Raw genomic sequence first — 23830 nt, 5'->3', positions numbered from 1 at the left:
GAGAGCTTTGTACTGCTGATTGCTACCGTCTCCGATCACCTCTGAGCTTTAAAAGAGAGCTTCTTGGATCCTTTGGCCCAATTCACCATTAACTGATGTTATCTCGTTGGCAAATGTTGTTGCCAACGAGATAACCGGAGCCACCGTCTACACAAGGCATTAACATGCGTGTTGTAACAGGGAGTTTGTACATGGTTATGGAAGGTCATTCTGAGAAACATTTTTGAAGTGATTGCATCATCTTCTTACTGTCTTATGTCTATGGGAACCTTTTGGGTGCTGCATAAGATGGATCCATTCTCAGCGGCAAAGAAAGGTTAATTGGGAACATCCTTTTGGTTAGATATACCCATTCATAAGACATCAGTGGGCAGTGATGTGCACCTACCCACAGTACTAGCATTACAACCTTGTACGTGTTGGGCATTGCTTGATGAGCAGCAGGGATTGAGTTGTTCTTGGTATGTTTCTAAATTTAAAGCCCAACTTCCAGCTCAGCCACCCGATCTCCTTCCCCTTCCTTTGTGCAGACTGAAGAGAGAAGCTGATTGGTTACTATGGGGAACTGCTCCAGATTTTGTCTGCTCCAGTTTTGAAAAATGTCCTCCAATAAGTTTAAAATTCATGTTTATTGATGAGTTTGATCTGTGAGCAGCTAGATATCTGGGGACCTGCAGCCAAGGTTCTGCAGACCTACTAAAGTAGTCAAAACTCCAAAAGATGGCGGCTGATTGGTTGTTAAGGATTTCTGCACTTTGCTTTTTGCCCACTGATGGTTCTTTCTGTTTTTTCGTATGTACTGCAGAAGTAAACTGCATTATAACTCCGAGGTGAGACAAGACGTACGTTGATCCAGTAACTTGAACAGGAACCAAATCTACTATAGTCTTCTCGCATTGTCATTGGGTGGTGTTGTGTTTTTGCATAATAACTATTGTGATGTCTAGACATGCCAAACATACAGGGACCAGTGTAGGAAATGTCTCCTTTAAGCGGCGATCAGATTATTCCTTTTATGCTTCTCGAACTGGTTGTCAAACATAATCGAGAATCTGTTGTTATGAGCAAGTCATGGGGACCACTGAGAAACGTCAAGGCGAGGGAATCGGTCAGAAAGGTAAATACTTGTGTGAGAAGCCTCTTTAATGCTGCAGTTCTGACTCCCAAAAACATATCCAGATAAATGATGTCCCTTGCTCTAAAACAAAAACAAACTAAATGTTTCACTTTTACTGGCATATTGTAATGTAACAGACATTTTAGATGAACTAGAACTTTTTTCTAAAAAGAATCTGACATGGGCAGCAGCAACCATCCGGCTTGAACTTTTCTGCAGTGCTCCAAGAGATTGTTACATTGTAAAAGAAAATGGCTGCAGACTCCTGGGGGTCTATTGATAAACAATTTGCAGGGCCCTTCGCCCAAAACGGTCGTTTTGGGCAGTTTTTTTTCCCAGTTGGAATGTTGTGCTGTAATATCACATTATGGCCGCTAGATGGAGCATTTCCCAGTGGAATGTCGTGCTGTAAGATCACATTATGGCCACTAGATGGAGCATTTCCCAGTGGAATGTCGTGCTGTAATATCACATTATGGCCGCTAGATGGAGCATTTCCCAGTGGAATGTCGTGCTGTAAGATCACATTATGGCCGCTAGATGGAGCATTTCCCAGTGGAATGTCGTGCTGTAAGATCACATTATGGTCACTAGATGGAGCATTTCCCAGTGGAATGTCGTGCTGTAATATCCCGCCAGCTGTTGTAGAACTACATGTCCCATGAGGCATTGCAAGACTGACAATTACAGGCATGAGTCTCAGAGGCAGAGACATGTTGGGATTTGCAGTTTAGGTGCAGCTGGAGGGCCGAAGTTGCCCACTCTTAGAATGAGAACATCATAGGCAGCATGCAAGTCGGAGAATGATAGTTTGAGGCTTCTTCCATAAGTATGTTGCTTCATTTACAGGTTCTCTTTCTTGCCGGAGTCCACGTTTCTATAGTCCAGACATATTGGGATTTGTATTTCCAGCACTGCTTTTGGACCACAAGGCTTTCCGTGTCTGGCACATGGACATGGTGGAAAGGCACGAGTCTGCGTTGCCCATAGCAACCTATCATACCTCAGCTGACGTATCCGCATAGAAAATACTGTATTCCATAGGTGACCCAGATACTTTCCATTCCCTGATCCAACTGTGCGGTTATTGCCGATTACCGCAGATCACTTTCTTTAAGGCCTCATTCACACTGCTGCGTGTATATGTGCGCACGTGCGTAGTACACCATATGCAGCATATGCAAATAAATGGCTCCATACACATAGCTGCATATGGAGCCATATATTTGCGTAGCGTAAAAATGTACAAAAACAGAATGGAACCGAGATGCGTATTTAATGCACAGACGCGCGTTTGCGCGCACACACGTGTACAGTTCATTAAAATTTCTATTACGAATGATGCATTCTGGGATTGCATATAGTACACGCACATACGCGCGTATATACGTGCATACATATGTAGCGGATATACGCAATATACAATTTTGCTCTTGCGTTGTGTGTGTGTGTGAGTGAGGCCTAAAGCTGAACTCCGGGATGAGCCAATATTGTCCTCATACAAGAGTCATGTGTATTCTTCCTGGAATCTTGGTGCGCTTTGTGTATTTCTTCCAGATCTGTGCAGTAATCCAGTGTGACACTTCCTGTAACATAGACCGGTCACTGCTGCTCCCTCTCTTCTTCTGCAGGGTGGCTGGTCTTGTATCCGCCCCCTCCTGTAGTAGGTGGGGCCTGCTGGGTACCTCCCACAGCTCTGCTATGTACAGCACAGTGATATTGTCACTTTTGCAGGGTAATATTGGAGTTTGTAAAGGCACCTGGTACACACAGACTGGATGTATATCCTTTGTGTCTATTAAGGAATATAGTTTTAGATTGTAAGCCCTCATAGCCAGGGCCCTCCTAACCATCTTGTCTTGTCTTGTACCTGTAATGCCTTCCTTCTATGGTAAAGCGCTGCGCAGACTCTTGGCGCTATATAAATCCTAACTAATAATATTAATTCCTGGGCTGGCTGAAGTTCAGCTTTAATGTTACTGATCTGTTTCATGTGTACACATGGCCGTCGGCTTGGGAAGATGTCCCCAGTGGTTTTCTTTTTTCCCCCCTTTTTGGTCCTGAATTTGATTTAAACATAAATCATTTTTTTAAATTTACAGCATGATGCAACGTGGACCTATAGACCCGTCTGTGATCAGTCAGCTGCCCCGTATACCCTATTAGGGGTGGGCAACTCCGGCCCTCCAGCTTTTGTGGAACTTCAAGTCCCATGAGGCATTGCAAGACCCTCACAGCCACAGGAATGACTCTGAGGCAGAGGGATTATGGGATTTGTAGTTAAAGCTCATCTGAGGGACCAGAGTTGCCCTCCCCTGGTGTAGAGGCACTCACTGGTCTTGCCCAGAAGATAAGTCAAAGCATTTTTTTGTCAACGTTTTTGGGGGAGCTCGGCCCATCTTTATCAGGACTGAACTCTTATCAAAATGTTGCTTAATAAAACGCTGACGCTTCGACTTCTCTTCACTGCAATATCCGTAGGTGCCTCTAGACCTACTTTGGATGTGTGTGGATATTTTATGGATGAGCACGTGGGCATTTGCCTTGCTACCCCTGGGGCTATATACATATATATTGTTTTCATAGACAGCGCACTGTATTTTACTGTTTACATGGCAGAGAGGGCCTGATGTATGATGACTTTGTCTGTGTTACCCATAGCAAAAAAAAGAGATGTACCCATTCTACCTAAATATTAAAAACCTGAAAACCTAATTTTATTTTTATATCAAATCTTAAAAAGTCATTTTAGCACCTAGGTACATAATCATGGGCCTCCTCACACTGTTGGTTTCAGTGTATCACACTGCTTACATTTTTTTTTTTTAAACCTTTATTGAAAGTGTACACAACACTGAGGTGACCTCCGGTGCGCTACGGAAAAATACAGCGAATCTGCATTTTTTCCGCACAACACGTCATACCAGCATTGTGTTGTGAACGGGGCACATAGAAAACAATACTTTTTTAGGTGTCCTTGCAGTGACTGGTCTTGATGTGGTGTGGAAAAGGGCCAATCACATCAAGTAGAGGCTGATCTAGAACTCTTCGGCCCAGCGTATAGCTGGTCAAATGCCGTTCACACGACAGTGGTGCCTTTAGATGGCGCTGTGGAGTACAGAAATTGTCCTATGCACCTCGGCGCCCTCTAGTGGCATGCAAACGGCATTCACTCAGCTATGTGCTGGGCGGAAGAGTTCTAAATCGGCCCCGCAGTGTGAGCAGGCCCTAAAAGAACTTACAAAAGGTACACATGTGCAAAAATATAGAAAGGATCCTAATATTTCAAACCTCCATTTAGCATATTTTATAGAATTAGCATTTGTGTTACATAAACCTGGATGGGTGATGGACGTTTCTCTACACGTTTCGTAGGTCTAGCCTACTTCTTCAGGAGCTTAGAATGCTGTAAGTGTAAACCATGAGGAGAAAGGCTGTGTGGGGGAACGTGGTGGGCACTAGAGGGCTGGGATCTGTTTGCGCTGTAGCCTTTGACATTCAGACTCTATTGGTCATCACTGGGGTGAGATCTGTTATAATGAAACCATATAAGGGCTTGTTCACACCAAGCGCGGAGCAGATCCGGACCAGAGCAGGTGCAGACCGGATCAAAACTGCGTCCAATGTATTCCTATGGTATTTTGACCTCCAGTTCACATTGCAGCGTGCGGATCCAGACCGGATGAAAAAAATGCGGCAAGCCCTATTTTACCTGCTCTGGATCTGGTCTGGAACGCATCAAAAACGCATCTAAAACGCATGCAAGTGCCTGAAAGTCCATGTTAAACTTAAAAAAAAAAAATTATTTTTTAAACCAAAACCGGCCCTAAACGCATCAAAAATGCGGCACAACCCACTACACTGCGTGTGCAGAAACCTGACCGGATCTGGTCTGCATTTGGTGTGAACAAGGCCTAAAAGGCGGGCGCACCGTCACTGTCTCTGGGTGGAGGTGGCGCTTGCCAAACGTGACCACTGCTATCAGTGAGACCGAGTCGCATACCCACATGGTCGTGCCTTTGAAAATTGCCTGCCGGTGTGACCGTAGACTGAATCTCTGACCTAAAGCAAGCGCCCAGCAGTGATATCAGAATTCCCAGCCTGCATATTCAGGGACGGCGCGATATCCCAGTATCCAGGCACTATATAAAAAGATTGGGCACTTTATTAGGTTTTATTTTCATATACCGGATTTAAGTAAATGGCATTATTGTATTTCCTTTGTCCACTTCATGCATGATAATGCGTCCAGTATGAACTTCCAGTTTTGTGCTGTGGAAAGCTCACCTGTGGCGGCAGCCATTTTGTGACCGGACGCCATTTTTGGCTCACTCTGGCTAGTCGGAGGCTGGAGCAGCATTCGTATTGCTGGCTGAAGTTCCTTTTTTGCAGATGCACTTTACAACTCCAAAATAATCTTTTTTTCCTGTCACACAGACTGTACTGTACATTGCTTTATATAGTCATTGCTTCATATGAGAACGTTGTTCGGTTCTCGGGTCTGCATTACAAGCTGTAGATAGTGTAGACACCTGACCAATGTCCATAGACCCATAGAGGTAAGAACGCTTTAGGTGTATGGATTACTATTTTTGGACAGAGTATGGAAGGGATAAAACCCCATCAGGTAATTTTTTTCCCCCCAAATACCATTGGGGAAATTTCCCATCACTTCCTGTCCCAGAGACGCAACAGGAAGCTAGAGGAAAATCTTCCAAAGGTGGGACCTCGGAACAGACAAGCGTCCCCATGGGGAAATTTCCTCTTGCCTTTTGTTGGGGTGGACATCTCCTAATATTTTGGACTTGCCCTCACTTTCTGTCTCTGTGACAATGGTCACCAATATAAAAAGAGGGGCAAATTTCCCCAATGGGGAGACGGGTAACAATAAAAGCGTGACAGAACATCTAACCCTTCCCTTGTCTATCAAAATGAAATATTTAGCTTAGAGCAGGGGTAGCCCAACTCCGGCCCTCCAGCTTGTGGCTGTGACAACCTTGCATTGTCTCATGGGATTTGTAGTTTCACCCCAGCTGGAGGGCCGGCGTTTGGCTACCCCTGGCCTAGAGATGCACTTTATTATACGCAGAGATCAAACATTTTGGTATCTGTGGGATGCATTTTTAGGATCTACATTCCTGAAACATTCTTGCACAAACTTCCTACATGGACCACTTCAAATATTGACCTTTTTTTTTTATTTAGCTTTACTCATTTCGAGTCCAACCCTACAGCTTGAGAGTCGGGGCTCACATCAACTGCTTGGAGGTCTCGGGGTTCCCTCAATGGTGTAGAAGATCAAGGCCTGTGCTGCCCAGCTGATAAGTTTATTTACATGAATGGGGTCACATTCACAAATGGATGTAAAAATACATTCGTAATCCTTCTCTATTCCCATTCATTGCCCTGTGACCCCCTAGATCCGAGCAACGGTAGCACAGACAGAGCTTGGGTGTATATGAGCTCAGCCACGTCCATGGGTACCCCGAGCCCTCTAATCTAGATTATAAACCTGCACAGCTCCTTTACAGGTTACACCAGGGGTACAATATCTTAAATGACATATAGCATGAGGTAGATATTAAATATATTGAAGCCGTTCTTATATTTTTAAGTGATGAAATTATAAAAAAATATATATATACCTTATTCCAAATATTCCTGAGCAAGGGGATGTCATGTATTTTATATTGTGCTTCTATTTTGTTGTACATTTTATAGAAGAGTGTTTATTATTATTATTATTATTCATTGGTGGGCTGCGTCCACGTATGTAGGAAGTACACGGGTAGTAAATGAGTACAGGACAATTCTTGCATTAACAGATGCCGTGTGGTTGTGAGATTGGACTTGTTCATGTGTGCTGATGAACGTTAGAGAGGACTCTATGATGCTGGTCATTGGCAGTTATGACATCCCACGCTCTGGATGTTACAAAGTCCGTGTATTTTAAAAGTATATTGTAATCCAGATGTGTACGAAGTGAAAGAAAGCACAATTGTACCGAACATTTCATAAGGGACATGTTTCAGTGCAGTTAGAATAATGATATTATTGTGATATGTTTTTGGTAGTTCTGTAATAAGGAACAGTTACATATCTGCAGGGCGGCTGTGGCCTAGGCTAGAGGGTTTTGAGAGCCCATTTGCAGTTCTTGGATGGCCAAGATTTATTGGTCATCTACAAATTGTTTAGGTACATAATGACAAAATTTAAATGTGGGGTCCACACGTGACAGAGCAACTAGAACCACTTGCCTGGGGATATCCTCCGAACTGTCCTGGATTGTGCAGGACTGTCCACTAAGCACCACTGTTTCCCCTTTCCCTCCACTGAGCACCACTGTTTCCCCTCACTGAGCCCCAACGTCTCCGCTTTCCCCTCACTGAGCGCCGACGTCTCCCCTTTCCCTACACTGAGCACCACTGTTTCCCCTCACTGAGCCCCAACGTCTCCCCTTTCCCTCCACTGAGCACCAACGTCTCCCCTTTCCCCTCACTGAGCGCCGACGTCTCCCCTTTCCCCTCACTGAGCACCAGTATTGTCGGTGTTCTTGCATTGAGTAGATCAACGCAGCTCAGTGAACGTAGTGTGGACAAGACCTAAGGAAGGCTCAGGCCGTACAAAGATCTGACCGAACAATCTGCTTTAGATTTACCAACACTATGTAATAGGAGGGCTGACTTAATCTATCAAATCCATTTGTATCCAATCAGGAAGGCTCTTTGTACATCCCCCTTAGATCTACCATCGGAATATGGCGTGCGTGGTCTCTGGCCATAGTCTGGTTTTATTTTAAAAATTGACCCTTTAGAGTTTGTGTGTCTGTGAAACTCTGACTTGTGGTACAGTAATAAAGGAGCATTTTGTGGGTACAAAGGCTCAGACTACATGTAATCAGGTCTCCTTAGGCCGAGCCCAATATTTGGTGCATTGTGGCCACGCTCATTTGTTGCCATTTTTGTTTCTTTTCTGGTGTGTCCTTCTTTCTCAACGTCTGATAATTGGAGGTATGGGCCGGGGTTACATGAAAGCAGCCACTTTGTAGGCTCACCCAGTACAAGAAAGCACGTTTTTAGTTCACATAGGTCGGGTATTAGAGCCCATTCACACCAGGGCAGTTGCGGATCAGCGCGGTTACCGCACCGATTTCAAAAGGGAGGTTTTGGGAGTTTTTAATTGCGTTTCAATGCTGGAACGCAATATAAAAAAAGGCCTAAAACCGCACTGATCAGCGCGGTTCCATTGAAAGCTTTATGGAAACCGCACTGGTCAGCGCGGCAAAAATAGTGCAGGGAGCAGTTCAGGCGGGGTGGGGGCGGTTTGGATCGCACAGACACATGAATGGTCCCCATAGCAATGTATGGGATTGTTCATGTCGGTGGATCCGCGCGGCCAAACTGCCCCGGTGTGAACAGGGCCTTAGTAAGCGGGGCATCTGTATATGTGTCTTAAATAAGAACTGTAGGCGTTCCCTACCAGTTCCATTTATACTTTCAGGTCCCAGCTAATACAAGATGGCTGACTTCATGATTTGATTCTTAAGCTACATCTTATTGAAGTATTACCCACAACTACCTGCAAGATGAACTGTTCACTTACAGCTGTTTACATGATGATATAGAGTGCACATTGGTCTTTAGAACAGACATAGTCTGTCTGTGGCTCACTAACTGTTGTGGAATTACAACACCCAGCAGTTCCACACCACCAAAGCCTGATGGAGGTGATGGTATTCATAATTCTGTAACAGCTGGTGCACCATGGCCTGCTTCAAGGTGACGCCATAGAGACTGGCTAGGTCACACACTAGAGCAGGACAAGTGCCCAACTGACATACAAAACTCTCCAATATTGCAAACAGTAAATATGGCAATTTTCTAAAAGTTGTGGTATATGTGACGACTCCATGTAATACCCCCATTGCTTCTGTGGTTAGTGTAGGAGATGATGTACAGATTTGCAGTATTACCTTATCGATACGCAGTAACCTGTGCGCTGTCCTGTGGACTATGTGGTGTGATATTGAAATTAATAAAAAAGGAATATAAGTAACAAGTGGCCGGTGTGGATCATTTCTATATTGTTTGTGATTAAAAAAAAAAGAAAAAATCATAGATAATTCTGTTACAAAGTTGATTGGGTAGAAACAAATGTGCATTAAGGTGTATTTAGAGCCAAAATGTGTGTGTGTGTGTGTGTGTGTGTGTATACACTATATTGCCAAAAGTATTGGGACACCCCTCCAAATCATTGGATTCAGGTGTTCTGTGAAATTTCCTTGCTATTAAATATTCCGCGGTCACCTGTTATTGGTACTATAACAAAGTGGAAGCAACTGGGAACATCAGCAACTCAGCCACGAAGTGGTAGACCACGTAAAATGACAGAGCGGGGTCAGCGCATAGTGAAGCGCACAGTGCGCAGAAGTCGCCAATTGTCTGCAGAGTCAATAGCTACAGACCTCCAAACTTCATGTGGCCTTCACATTGGCACTACAACAGTGCGTAGAGAGCTTCATGGAATGGGTTTCAATGGCCGAGCAGCTGCATCCAAGCCTTACATCACCAAAGCGTCGGATGCAGTGGTGAAAAGCACGCCGCCACTGGACTGGAGAAGTGGAGACGTGTTCTCTGGAGTGACGAATCCGATGGACGTGTCTGGGTTTGGCGGTTGCCAGGAGAACGGTACTTGCCTGACTGCATTGTGCCAAGTGTAAAGTTTGGTGGAGGGGGGATTATGGTGTGGGGTTGTCAGGTTTTACTCCAAGCTCACTTCTGTGATGGGCTACACTCTCAAAACAAATTAGTAAACTAAACATGAGATTGTAGTCAATCACGGAAGTGAGCTTGGAGTGGTGACTACTTTACAACACACACAGGGACCATGGGGAACAAAAGTAGCCCCCCTCCAGAAGGAAGGACAGTGTCAGCACCAATTCAGAGATGATTTGAGGATCTACAGCTGAGTGATACACAAATAAGATACATTCTTGTTAATAGTTCATGTACTTAAAGTGACACTAAACTCAAGAGGTGAACCTTAAAAATACATTTAAGTCTTGGAGACCACAAAACTGAAGAGAAGACGACGATCCTCTTATGAAACTAAGGGATTATTACGGTCTGGGCTGGCCTATAGTGTTGCCAGTGTCCAATCCTCCTGTAGGCTGCATTATAACCCAGATGTTCAAGAACCTGTGTCCCTTAATGGCTGGGAGAGCATGGGAGTCTTGGTTTACATAAGAAGGTCCTGCATGCTTTTGTCCCCTGTGGAATAGATCAGCAACAGGGAGACACTACGGTTCCACTAGTGTTTACGCCAGTTGTGTATTTCAGTTTTGTGCTGCCCTAGGCAAAACTACACTTGGGCACCCCCGCAATCTAAATTTGCCCCACCCCTTCCTGTTTAAGACATTTTGTGTAAACTGCCGCTGGATACAGCATGCACATTATATCCAGCTTCCGACAGGTTGTGTTAATACCGTAGCATGGAAGTCGGGGTCTCAAGTGGGCTGTAGAGATCTATTGTGGAACCACCATAGACCCCATATATAAGGGTCCCTTTCCCTGCACACATGTGCTGCTACTCTTACTTGAAGCCTACCAGACTGCCTCCGGGTCATCCTGCCATCAGATGGTGGGGTATGGGCAACCCCGAGCCGCCCGCAGCTCCTTCGGCCCAGGCCCGACCTGGCTCACAGCTGATTTGGGGGCAGCATTTTGCCGCCCAACTGCAAAGTACAGCCCAAGGCAGACACCTTGTTTGTCTTCCAGTGGATACGCCCTGGTTTACGCCTCTGTGTAGTTAGTTTGACGGGATGCCCAACGACCAGCTACTCTGCTTTATCACTCAGATGGAGCTACAGACGCACAGTGAAGTCAAGGCTCATAGAATGCAGATAAGAACACGTTACCTGGATAACCGGGATCTAAAGATTTACCAGGCTGTTAAATGTAATTGTTTTCCACCCAGTCTATTAGGTGACCTGTAACTATGTATAGACAACATGGTGTAGATGAAGGTTTGTCTTTATTACATTTGCCAAATATGTGTTGAGAAAATTTTTTCGTACAGATGCAAGCAATGAGCTATAAATGTACTCATCAGGAGGGGAGTGTTTTACAATACCATATACTGGCACATATATGCAGGGCTGGATTAAGAGCATCACGGGCCTGGTGCTGAGGATTTTAGTGGGCCTTTTTATGGAAATGGCGATGGTCACCGGGGCCCTCTTCCTCCTGTCTGGGCTGTGATTTGTACTCTCCCTACAGCTTGGAGTCAGTGGTGGAGCGCCAGGGCCCGGTTGCAGCTGCGACCCTGGTAGATCTGCCACTGACTCCAAGCTGTAGAGACTAGAAATCTTAGCAATGCAGAATACCGCCAACTACAGAGGACTACAAATCCCAGTAATACATTATACAGAAATTCAGAATATCACCAGCTATAGAGGACTACAAATCTCAGCAATAAATTATGCAGCAATGCAGAATATTACCTCTAACGATAGAGGACTATAAATCCCAGTAACGCATTACAGAGCAATGCAGAATACCATCAGCTATAGAGGACTACAAATCCCAGCAACACATTGTAAAGCACTGCAGAATAATACTATCCGCTATAGACGACTACAAATTCCAGCAATACTTTATACAGCAATGCAGAATAACATGGAGCTACATACTCTGTGTTGCTCCGGGTTCGCGGCCTGATGCCTCCAGGGTCTCAGGAGAGCTGTGCACAGCTTGGGGGGGGGGATGTGCAGGCTCTCAGGATGCTGTTTAAGTTCTTAGGCGGCCAGTGTGGGCCTATGAGGGCCAGTGTGTGCTCTCAGGCAGTCAGTGCGGGATCCAGATGGTTAGTGGGGGCTCCAGGCGGTCAGTTAGGGATCCAGGTTGTCAGTGCGGGCTCTCAGGCGTCCATGAGGGATCCAGGTGGTCATTGTGGGCTCCAGGCGGTCAGTACTGGCTACAAGGAGTCAGTGCGGGCTCTCAGGCGGTCCATGAGGGATCCAGGTGGTCAGTGTGGGTTTCCAGGTGGTCATTGTGGGCTCCAGGCGGTCAGTACTGGCTACAAGGAGTCAGTGCGGGCTGTCAGTGCGGGCTCCAAGGGGGTCAGAGAGACTGGCGACTGCAGACGCAGCAGATGCGGGCTCTCTGCTCAGCATGGTCGCGGATGGCCCTAATTACAATCGGGCCGGTGTGTATTGGGTTGTCTCAGCCACGATTCAGGTCAGCTCGGCCCAGCCGCGTTTTGGGTCAGCCTATTTGCAGGGGCTAATATGGAATGGGACATAGGATCCCTTTATTCATTAGGTCACATAGGGTCCCTTCATCAGGCAAACTATGTGGCCCCGAAACATTGCTTGCTTTGTGATAATGTAACCATTCATCAATAAAATGACGTATTGGTATCCAAATTGGAGTGCCAGTTACTTCTCTTTTTCTTCTGCCACCAGAAATAATCACATTGTGTGAATAAGGCCTAATTTTTTTTTTTGCATGTGCCTCATCCTCCTCGCCCAAAAACTTCTCCCAGGTGAGTGCTGAACCGCTTATCATTTTCACATTTATTACTCCCACTAGAGCCCTCAGTATAACACAATGTATGTTAAGAATGAATATGACAGGTCCTCTTTCCATTCTGGACGTGCAATGTGGGCAGCATTATTCTTTTTAATTGACTCAACTTTTAACATTTGTATACATTTTGTGTGATTTTATAATTTTTCGGTATTTTGTTGAACTCCTCACTCACCTTTAAAGTCCCAATCCCTACATTTCTTACTAATTGCTGACTATAGAAAGGTGTGGCGACTGGCGAGATATCATCGGGTGGGGCCGTTGTGCATTACAGGTCCTCTTTACGCCAGTGACGCCGACACAGCAGCGATCCCCAACAAGGTCACGTGCCACACTCCTTTTATGGAATCTCGCAACAAATAAGAAAGCACTGGCCTATCAGCAGAAGCAGGCGTGTCTACTAGTCACGTTGCACGTCAAGTCGTTGCAGTACGGCTGCACGCCGGATGTTTACTGACGTCTCCTTGGAGACGACAGACGTGTGTACAGTGCTGCAGGAAGGTTCGCGGAGCTGCAGGTGAGTCCCATGTGTGGCTATTTGTCTTTTATTATTGTACAGTGATGAGGTGTTACAGCCTGTGTGTGTGTGTGTGTACTGCGGCTGATCTGGTCCTAATACCCCGTGGGCCTCAGGAAGCTGAGGATGTCCTGTCAGAGGAACGGTACACATGGGTGCTACTTATCTTGTGTAATAACTATGGACCCGCTGCAATATTCATTTTCGGATGAATTCTATGCAGTGTCATGAAGGGTTCTAGCATGTCACGTTTGTGTTATTTTGGAGCTGTGTTTCCATGGAGACAAGGGAGTGCTGGGGTGTTTCCATGGCAACCAGGGGGAGCAGGCGTTTAGAGCCCCTGTTACCTTTTTTTGGCTTCTTGTGTCTGCTGGGGAGTCTCATCACCCTCTCTTTTTGTCCTGATGACCCCTGTCACTGGGACTGAAAGTGATGGTAAAACATTTTGAGTTGTCACCAGAACAAGAATAGAGGGTGAAGCTTCCAGTGGGGGTGCTTGTGGTGGTGTCAACTGTCTGATAGGATTTCCCACCCTTTGAAGATATTTCCTGTTGTGTCTATGGCAGACGAAGTGATGGTGTATATTTTACTTTTCCTGCCCCCCTTCCCCCATCTACATGCTAATGAGTCTTGCAAATAAATCCTTTCTCTTTTTATTACATTAAACCCACTGGATCTATGTGCTTCTCTATGTAATGCAGGCAGATCATGGCTGTAGGAGGGTCTGGCTGGGTGCTATACATAGTTTACTGCCTCAGTACCCCTCTAAAGAGCTCTCTGCCCTGATTCAAGCAGTGGGCTGGCTTTTGGGACCAGTTATGCAGATATCAGATGCATAGGTAGAGCAGTCTGGAGGAGTAGATGTTTCTAGGCAGGAATCATTGAGATATAGGCTACCCAACCCTAGGGAAATCCCACATGTGATGCTGAGCCTCCATGATGGAAAGAACTAAATCCAATGTATGAAAGGGGAAGGGCAGGCTGAGGAGGTAAGGTTTAGATGATACTGGATGTCCTCCAGCCAGGAAATGAGGCGGGCTCTATCTGACTTGCTGCAGCTTCTGATGCACATTGTGAGAAGCTTGCCGTGTGCAGTGAAATCAGAGGAAGCGATGTCAGTCCAGGAGAGGAGCCGGTACAACTGTGCAAGACTGAAGGGAAGGCCGGGGTTCAGCCTTAAAGTGTGTGGACACCCCTCCACCCTTTGTCCCATGCGATCACTGTACTCGCTGTAAACCTATTCCCATTTCTATTAAAGCTGTGCAGCCATATAAATAAGATCCGATACAAAGTGTGTGTGTGTGTGTGTGTGTGTTATTTGTTGTCATTTCATCTGATCACACTTATTGCAGATATGGTGCGCCTACATGTGAAACACGGTGATGACAGCCAGTTCCTCTTTGATACGACTGTTAGTGTTCCCGTGGGTGACTTGCTGAAAGACTTAGAAGCCATTTATAACGGCAGGCTCAAAGTCAGTAGGCTTTGTTCAGGTAAGAAGAGCCTCACAACAATCCGATAGATTGGGGGGATTTATTAAAACTGGAGCAGACAGAATATGTAGCAGTTACTCAGGGCAACCAATCAGCTTCTCTCTTCAGTTTAGAATTGAAAATGAAAGAGAGAAGCTGATTGGTTGCCATGCACAGCTGCTCTTGATTTTATTATTATTATTTTTATACAGGATTTATATAGCGCCAATAGTTTGCACAGCGCTTTACAATATAAGGAAGACATTACAGTCACAATACAATTTAAGACAAGATGGTAAGGAGGGCCCTGCCCCTGAGGGCTTACAATCTAAAAGGGAGGGGCAAGTGATACATGAGGAGGTAGCTGTGCGGGGATGATTGTTTGAGAAAGTGATTGTTCAGTGGTTAGGTTGAGGTGGGATAGGCTTCCCTGAAGAGATGAGTCTTAAGGGATCGCCTAAAGGCAGTCAGTGTGGGAGATAGACGGACAGGTTGGGGTAGAGAGTTCCATAGATTGGGAGACACTCTAGTGAAGTCCTGGAGGCGAGCATGGGAGGAGTTGATGACGGAGCTGGAAAGCAGGAGGTCTTGTGAAGAGCGGAGGGGACGGTTAGGGTGATACTTTGAGACCAGGTTGGAGATATAGCCGGGTCAGAGTTGTGGATGGCTTAGTACGCGGTTGTTAATATTTTGAATTTTATCCTTTGGGCTATAGGAAGCCAGTGTAGGGATTGACAGAGGGGGGTTGCAGACACTGAGCGGTTGGTTAGGTGGATGAGTCTAGCAGCTGCATTCATGATAGACTGAAGGGGGGATAGCCTGTGTAGAGGTAGGCCAATGAGGAGGGAGTTGCAATAGTCAAGACGAGAGATAACAAGGGAGTGGATGAGTAATTTTGCGGTTTCTTTGGTGAGGAAGGAGCGTATTTTGGAGATGTTACGAAGGTGGAGGCGGCATGATTTGGATAGTGATTGGATGTGGGGAAGAAAGGTGAGGTCCGAGTCAAGGATGACACCTAGGACCTTGGCATGGGGGGAGGGCTGGATAGTTGTGTTAACAATCTCAAGGGAAAAGTTGGGGGAAGGTGCACGGGCAGGAGGAAATATCAAGAGCTCAGTTTTTGAAAGGTTGAGTTTTAAGAAGTGTTGCGACATCCAGATAGATATGTCAGTTAGTAGATTAGTGACACGCAAGGACACTGAGGGGGAGAGTTGCGGAGTAGAGAGATAGATTTGAGTGTCATCGGCATAGAGATGGTATTGGAAGCCATGTGTGGTTATTAACTGACCAAGAGAGGAGGTGTAGATAGAGAAGAGAAGGGGTCCAAGGACAGAGCCTTGGGGGACCCCTACAGAAAGAGGAAGAGGAGGGGAGGAGTTAGAATTGTAGGTGACACTAAAGGAGCGCTTAGACAGGTAAGAGGAGAACCATGAGAGAGCAGAGTCTTGTAGGCCAAGTGAGTAGAGTTTTTTGAGGAGGAGCAGGTGGTCCACGGTGTCAAAAGCAGCAGAAAGGTCTAATAGCAAGAGTAAGGAATAGTGGCCATTGTTTTTAGCTGTTATTAAGTCATTAGTGAGTTTTAGGAGGGCGGTTTCAGTGGAGTGTAGGGGGGAAAGCCGGACTGTAAGGGATCGAGAAGGTTGTTATCAGCGAGGTGGCGGCTCAGACGGCTGTAGATGAGGCGTTCTAGGAGTTTGGAGGTGAATGGCAGTAAGGAGATTGGCCTGAGATTGTTGAGGTTGGTAGGGTCCAATGATGGTTTTTTGGGTATTGGGGTGACCAGGGCATGCTTTAGAGTTTTGATAAATCCCCTTCAATATATGTTATTCAGCCTTACATGCATTACATTGCAGTGATCCCTATCCTGTGGTTTGTGGTCCCCCTGATCTTGCTCAGCAAGCATCTAATTTTTTCCCCTGTATAGAGATGGAAGAGTTGGCAGAACATGGAATTACGTTGCCCCCTAATATGCAGGGCCTGGCTGATGAGCAGATTGAGGAGCTGAAACTAAAGGATGAATGGGAAGCTAAATGTGTGCCCAGCGGAGGAAGTGTCTTCAAAAAGGATGAAATTGGAAGACGCAATGGACATGGTAATGATGTCATCTCCTTCTCAATGTAGCAATATTCCACCTCTGAATGTGAATACAAAATGTTATATCCTTCATTCCATATCCTATGGCTGTAAAAGTAAATCATGACAGCTATAACTTTATAGTTGCCAAAAATCATTTATTTACATAAACGTCGCCTTCTACTTTCACCAAAAAAGTAAAAAGCCCTTCAGTTGGCTTCTCAGGGCTTCTGACACGCTTACAATGCCGGCTTTCTTCTTACCTGTACTGAGGAAGTGTTTTTGAGTATTAAGGTAACCCATTGCTTAGGGCCCTAAAAAGGGTGCGCCAGGAACACATCGGCTGTATTCATAACGTACTATAAACAGGAGAAGGATGGCTATATACCTTCCCACAAATGAACACCACGTGCAGCAGTGTGCCCTACATGGCACCTTGGGGCACAGTAAGGTCAACATCTTCGATAGAGTTGGCACAAGGGGCTTACTATGTATCAAAGATCATCTTTTATTCTATGCATTATCATGAACCAATCACTTTAACTCCTGTCAGTTTGGACCCCAAGTATCTTGATGTCATACTTCTGGTTCATGATAATGTGTGGATGAAATAAAAATCATAATAAGATTTGTAAGCCCCTTTTCCTGACTCTATTGATGTGCTGACTGTAAATTAACAGACGGAATCTTAGCATTTAAGGCACTCCACACCCACAGCCACATTGCTGAGAGCCGACCACTCAGTCTGGCCTGTCCAGGAGTCCAGCAACCGAGGGCTCAGCACAGCAACCATTTAAACCTTCTAATCTTGGGTTTATGCAGATCTGTTTGTATAATGTGCTCTCATTCATATATGCTAATCAGCTGACACCAAAGGATAATACGTTCCATATAACGTATTATCCTTTGGTGTCCGCTGGTATTTGAAATACACGTATTAATCTCCAGTGGGAGAAACAAGAAGTTACATAGTAGCACCTTCTTAAAAAATCAGTTTCTTTCCCACATGGTTTCAGCTGATTAGCATATATGAATGAGAGCACATTATACAAACAGATCTGCATAACTCAAGATTTATAATTGTATGTCATGCTTTTTTTGTTTTTTTAAAAAAAAAACAGTTAGTGATATGATGTTTATGTCCAAAACTGATATTTTATCTATTAAACTCTTTTTGTAATTGGAATACTTGTCCCGATCCTCTGTTAACCCTTTTTAAACCAGCCACTCTTGTTAGCTGGTTTATCTTTTTGGTATATATGGTGTTGCAGTATTAACCTGTTGTGTCATCTACTCTTCTCCGTCTGCTTCAGCCACTCCGTGTCACAGCCTAGTCATCTGCTCCATTCTGACCTCTTCTCCCGCTAATTGGCCGATTGGATGATGACAGGCTTCCTCACCAGTCAGCCCTGACTGGTGAGGAAGCCTGTCAATCATGTAATCGGCCAATCAGCAGGAGAAGAGGTTCAGAATGGAGCAGATGACTGAGGACTTGGAGGAGGAGTTCGCGGCCATCTTGTTTCATTGAAGACGCTATGGAGGTCCTGTGTGAGGCGGTTTCGGGTCCTTGAAGATGGCGGACGCGGCACAGGTACTCGTTTTTTGTATCGGAGTATTAGTACGAGTACTCATGCAAATACTCGGTATCGCCGCCGATACCGATGCTTGTATCGGAGCATCCCTAGTTTACACCATCCATACCATCTTCGAGCACCACTTCACAAATCCAAGATAGCCAATTCAGTACTTTCCTAGTCACACATCAATGGCAGAAGAACCACTTACGTTATTTTGAGGTGGGTAGAAAAATAAAAACAAGCCCTCCATTAACATTGTGAAGTACACAATTCTTTTTTTCATTGTCAGTACTGTGGTATATAATCAGAGGGATATATCCAGCACAATTCTGAGGATGCATGTCATCACTGATATCACAAATCTCTAAAGCAAAGGTTTATTCATCATTAAAATAAATCTGGTTGGCTGGTCCAGGTTCTAATTATTGGTCATTGAGGCCGTCCGTCCCTTTAGTTGGCTAAAAAGAAGGCAGAGGAGAGGGAAGATGAAATATTTACAATGAAGATGAGGTTGCAATTTGCATAATAAATAGCTGGGCTTTGAATATCTGGGTGTTCTGGAGAAGAAGCCAGCATTCAAAAGGTGAATTGAGCCCATCAGTTTACTTAAAGAATAAAGGATGGAGCCTTGCAAATCTTTCTTCTTCCATGTCATGTGTTCAGAACTTCTGATCTATAACACCCATACATCCTATTCTGTAGAGCCATTTATCTGACTTATGTACAGCTGCTTGAGGCTTTGTTGGTGCACATTTCAAAAGCCATGACTTCTATGAAGAGACCTTAGAAAGAAAAAAGACGATGCAGCCCAAATCCTGAACATACAGTACGTGTGTCCAGTTTAATTGCTTTGGAATCTTTCTATCAGGTTTCAATGAGGGGGGAAAAAAAAGATTGCATGGAACTAAACGATCCACAATAAACTGTCATCCTCACCTTCAATGGTTTCCTAGATTGGAGGACCAGAAACCACCACAGTCCCAATCAAAGGGAATTTTCAATTGACTTTGATCTCTGTTTTAATCATTTGATTTCTCAAAACCCATAAATGAAGGAAACTATGGGCGGTAAATTGCTTTTGTTTTCTTCCATGAAATGTTGATTTCTTCCAAAACTAGCATTGGTCCAGCATGAATTTTTTATAGTAAAATGAACTAGAGAGTTATGTGCTAATGTTTGGATTATACATTACATAGAGTTCACACAGCACAGAGTACGGAATTTACAAAGCCATTCACACCAATATCTGCGCCAATGGAGTTTGCCGTCTATTGTCTCTGCCCTGGTCATCCATTCTAGGATCAATTTGGGCAGAAGTCATTGAGGCAAAAATTTTGTTTTTGAGTTGTGGGAATACATGGAGAACTAGAGGAGGCCACGCACACTGGAAAAATATACAATCAAGTTATACTTAGAGGACTATGAGGTGACTGATTTCCACTCATCCTCATAGTTAGAGCTGATCTGTGACAAAGAAGCTGTCACTGGTCGGCTCTTTTGATCGGGAAGTGAGCAGAAACATGCAGCCGATCTGCTCACTTTCCGATCGTCTTCCCTGCAGAGACCGGTGACTGTCAGTCACCGCTCCCCGCAGGGATTCCTTTCACCTCTTTGATCCTCCAGCGCTGAGTGGAGGAACGAACGGGGGAGGGGGCGGGCACAACTGGCTCTTCCTGTAGATAGGCAGAGGCAGTTGTTACTCATGCAGCTGGGTGGATCTGGACAGTATTGTCGGGATCCATCCCGGCTGCGGCGCCCTCAGTATATCGCGGGCAATAGCCTGCTAAATACTGAGCTTTGGGTCACGGGAGGAGGCTAGTTTATGTCCTCCTGTGACACTTAAGAGAAATAAGGGGAAAAACACTTACCCCATAGTTTTCTTTTTAACCCCAGGGCCTCAGTGCTTCACTTGATTACATGTTTGTGAAAACCCCTAGAAACTAATCAGATTCTTCTGTTGGCTTTTTGATTGACATACAGGATGAAGACAATGCTGACATTTCCTTCCCCATCCAGCAATATTCCTATTTACAATATAAGGATCTTCTTGTATATAAATAGGAAGAAGAGAAAATAATATACACAGCGGTGTATCATGTTTTATCTTATTTTTCAGCACCCAATGACAGCATGAAGAAGGTGTTACAGAAGACAATGGAGGAAGCAAAAGCCTTAATATCAAAGGTAATCTCATTCTCTGCACTATTATGCAGAATAAAGAGACTCTTGGTAGAATAAATCTGTGAATAAAAAAGCTCACTATAAAAAGTAGATCGGGCCAGCAGGAGGGATCACCGAGAAAAGAGGGGAGCAGGAGGTTGACCCTCCAGGAAGTTTTCAGGTGATGCTTTTTCTTCATTACAGTGGTGTTTGCTGACACAGGCAGTGAGAGAGTTGAAAATGTACTATTCACTAGGGATGCACCGATATATCGGCGCCGAAACATATCGGCCGAAAATTGCACTTTTGGCATAATGCCGAAAGAGCCATGTTTCGGCCGATACATTGGCTCATCCCTGCTTTCTTTGCTCCCCACTGGGCGCTACTCCGTGTTCCAGCGGGGAGAAAAGAAAGTGACGGCCGAGCGCTACAGGACGAGAGCGCTGTGAGTGGCCGGTGTCTCTCCTCCCACACCGCTCAGCCGCCTATCACAGTTTGGCAGAGCGGTGTGGGGGCGGAGACAGCGCTGTCACAGGAGGCTGGGCTTTCCTCTCTACACCGCTCGATAAAAATAAAATATTTGAAAAAATTCGGTTTCGGCCTGACATTTTTTTTACATTTCGGTTTTAAAATTTCCATTTCGATGCACCTCCACTATTTACTTTCCCAATAAGCTGGATTGTGAAGCCACCACTGTGAAATAACTGGCTTTTTAAACAATGCATCCATAGATATAGATTACATCGGATATGAAGCAAAAAAAATGGTGCTCCTGTTAGCATGTTACTTGTTGGCACAGGTACGTGCAGGATACCTGATTGGCCCCAGTGCCTCCCCTCCCTCTCCCAGTCTAACTGCGGATGCACAGGGGAAGCAGAAGGCTGAAATCAAGCCATGTGTAAGTATTTGCACCATTGTGTATAAAAATACATTTATTTTTTAATAAATACTGAACTGCATTGACAGGTGTAATCATATCTGCGCCGTGTTCAGCTTTGAAGCCTTATTGTCACAACTGTAGAGATGTCACTTTTCTGTGTTTTTGTCAAAGTATGGTGACAAAGATAGCAGCTAGATTGTAAAATGTGTTTAATGTAAACTAAAAAGCATTTTGAAAGCATTTTGTCTCTTTTTGTAGAAACAAGTGGAGGCCAATGTTTGTGTAACAATGGACATGGTCAAAGATGCTTTGGATCAGCTCCGTGGTGCTGTAATGATTGTGTATCCCATGGGATTACCTCCACATGACCCGATCAAGATGGAGTTTGACAATAATGAAGACCTCTCTGGAACCCAGGTAAAGCTTCTATTACGTCCTCCTCCTCCTCCTCATTGTCTTGGCTTCTTCAATGATGAGCAGTGTTTGCTAGTGTCTACGTGCTTATTGGCCACCTTAGAAATCACCAAATTCAATGTCTGTTTTCTCGTAATAAAGCAATGGAAAGCAAGTACCTAAAGGAGTTTTGTTGAGATGGATAAAAGAAGAACTCCAGAAAAAATTAATATTAACCCTTACAGCAGGGCTGGAATCATGCTGCAAGGGTTAACTGCTCACTTTTGTCTAGGTTATAACAGAAAAAAGATATGCTTGTTCGATCCTCTGAGCCGGCTTTTCTTAGACTGGTCCCTAGAGCTTCTCTCTCTTCTGCAATGGACTAAGGACCAGTAAATCATCACATCTAAACACAGAGGGGAATTTCTCAAAATCTGGAGCAGCCGTGCATGGTAACCAATCAGCATCTACCTTGAGAGAAGCTTATTGGTTGCCATAGGCAACTGCTCCAGATTTTTCTTCTTTATTATTGATAAATTCCCCCCAGTGTGTAGATGTGAGGAAGATCTCACTGCTTCGGTGAGTATAGCTTTGTTATTTTAGCACCAAGACAAAAATGAGCACTTAACCCTTGCAGTGCGGGTGTAGCCCCACCACAAGGGTTAAGAAAAAGTTCTCCTTTTAAAATGTATCTAAACCCGAGAACAAAAAATGTAATATATTGGAGCGTAGCAGTCCTTAAATGAAATGGCTGCATTCGTTTTCTTTTTAGGATTGTATATTTATCTTCACCTGGTAATCCTGCCAGTAAAACATGCCCTGTCCTAGGATGACAACTTTCACTCACTGTACTGTATCTATGGAGGAGCAGGAAGTGTTCTAGGACTACTAAACGCCTCTCTCTCCCTACTCCTGTCCATAACATAATGTGTGGTCATGCTACAACATTCCAAAAAATTTAATTGCTGCTACGCTGAAGTAAGACGTCATTCCCATTCTCTGGTTTAGTGATCTATAAAATCTCATCAAAAAGTCATTCAGTCATTCTTTAAAACCTTTACTTGGTACTTGCAAATAAGTTGTCCAATTGCTTTTCCTCCAGAGGATTGTAGAAGGCAGACCAGTTCTAAGATTTGTCCACATCATTGTTACCAGAACAATGTGAGATGGGAAGAGGAGGCCTGAGAAAGACACGGCCTGTGATCAAATATTGTCCCCTGAATCGTCCTTACATGTTCATCTTCTCTTATGTCACTGGTGTGCTTTGTCTTCTCCGGCCCATGCCTGATCTATGTGTTGTCTTTGGACTAGGCTCCGGACTGTTTCCTTGGTCTTTTTCACGTTTGCTCGCCTTTCCTTTGTGACTCTTCACACATTCATGTTGGACTATGTTTAGTTTACTATTGAAGCTTGAAGTTGTTCGTATTTGTAAATGAAGATGCTCCGCACATCTCGAAGGACATTACCTGTAGACGTGTATCATGTCAAGATGGAAACCAGCCCTGCAACCTAAAGATTCGCTGAAGCATACATACTGCAGACTGCATTTTATATTTGTGATTCTCTGATATGCAGAGACAGGAGACGTGTCCCCCCCTTTTTTTTAAAATTTTTTTGTGCCGTCCTACCCCCCCCCCCACCCCCCTGCCCAATGGCCCCTGTGTGTGTTGTAAAGTAGCCACCACTCCATGCTCACTCCTATAGACTATAAAGCTGGCTATACACCTAGAGATTATCTGCAGATTTTCTGTCTTCATTTGGAAGAAGTGCAACAGATTCCTCCATCTACGCTAAGCTGTGTGGATGGAGGAATCTCCCACTGGGCCAAGCTTCCGTATCTTGCTAGTCGGCCCCGCTTGCTCTCAAAACACCTGAACAATCTGATTGGATGGCGGCATTGTTCAGGTGTTTTTAAGAGCCAGCAAGACTGACTAGAAAGATACTGAAGCTTGGCCCAGTGGGAGATTCCTCCATCCACACAGCTTAGCGTAGATGGAGGAATCTGTTGCACTTCTTCCATCTGACCATAGAAAATCTGCAGATATAATCTATA

At 44.7% G+C, this 23830-nt stretch overlaps 1 protein-coding gene across 1 annotated transcript in view; it reads left to right on the top strand.

The window, feature by feature from the left end:
- Positions 1-14574: 14574 nt before the first annotated feature.
- The window catches only part of CUNH21orf59 (chromosome unknown C21orf59 homolog), an 18129-nt gene continuing 8873 nt past the window's right edge, over positions 14575-23830 (top strand). The window contains exons 1-4 of the mRNA XM_018565003.1: positions 14575-14715; positions 16619-16786; positions 20461-20528; positions 21643-21801. Of these exons, the coding sequence (XP_018420505.1) occupies positions 14577-14715; positions 16619-16786; positions 20461-20528; positions 21643-21801 (534 nt within the window). The 5' untranslated portion in view covers positions 14575-14576. The remainder of the gene's footprint in view (positions 14716-16618; positions 16787-20460; positions 20529-21642; positions 21802-23830) is intronic.

Source organism: Nanorana parkeri, unplaced genomic scaffold (assembly GCF_000935625.1).
Source record: "Nanorana parkeri isolate BGI_ZX_2015 unplaced genomic scaffold, ASM93562v1 scaffold805, whole genome shotgun sequence".
NCBI lineage: Eukaryota > Metazoa > Chordata > Amphibia > Anura > Dicroglossidae > Nanorana > Nanorana parkeri.
Note: the sequence above shows the minus strand (reverse complement) of the source record. Positions and strands in the feature narration are given on the sequence as shown.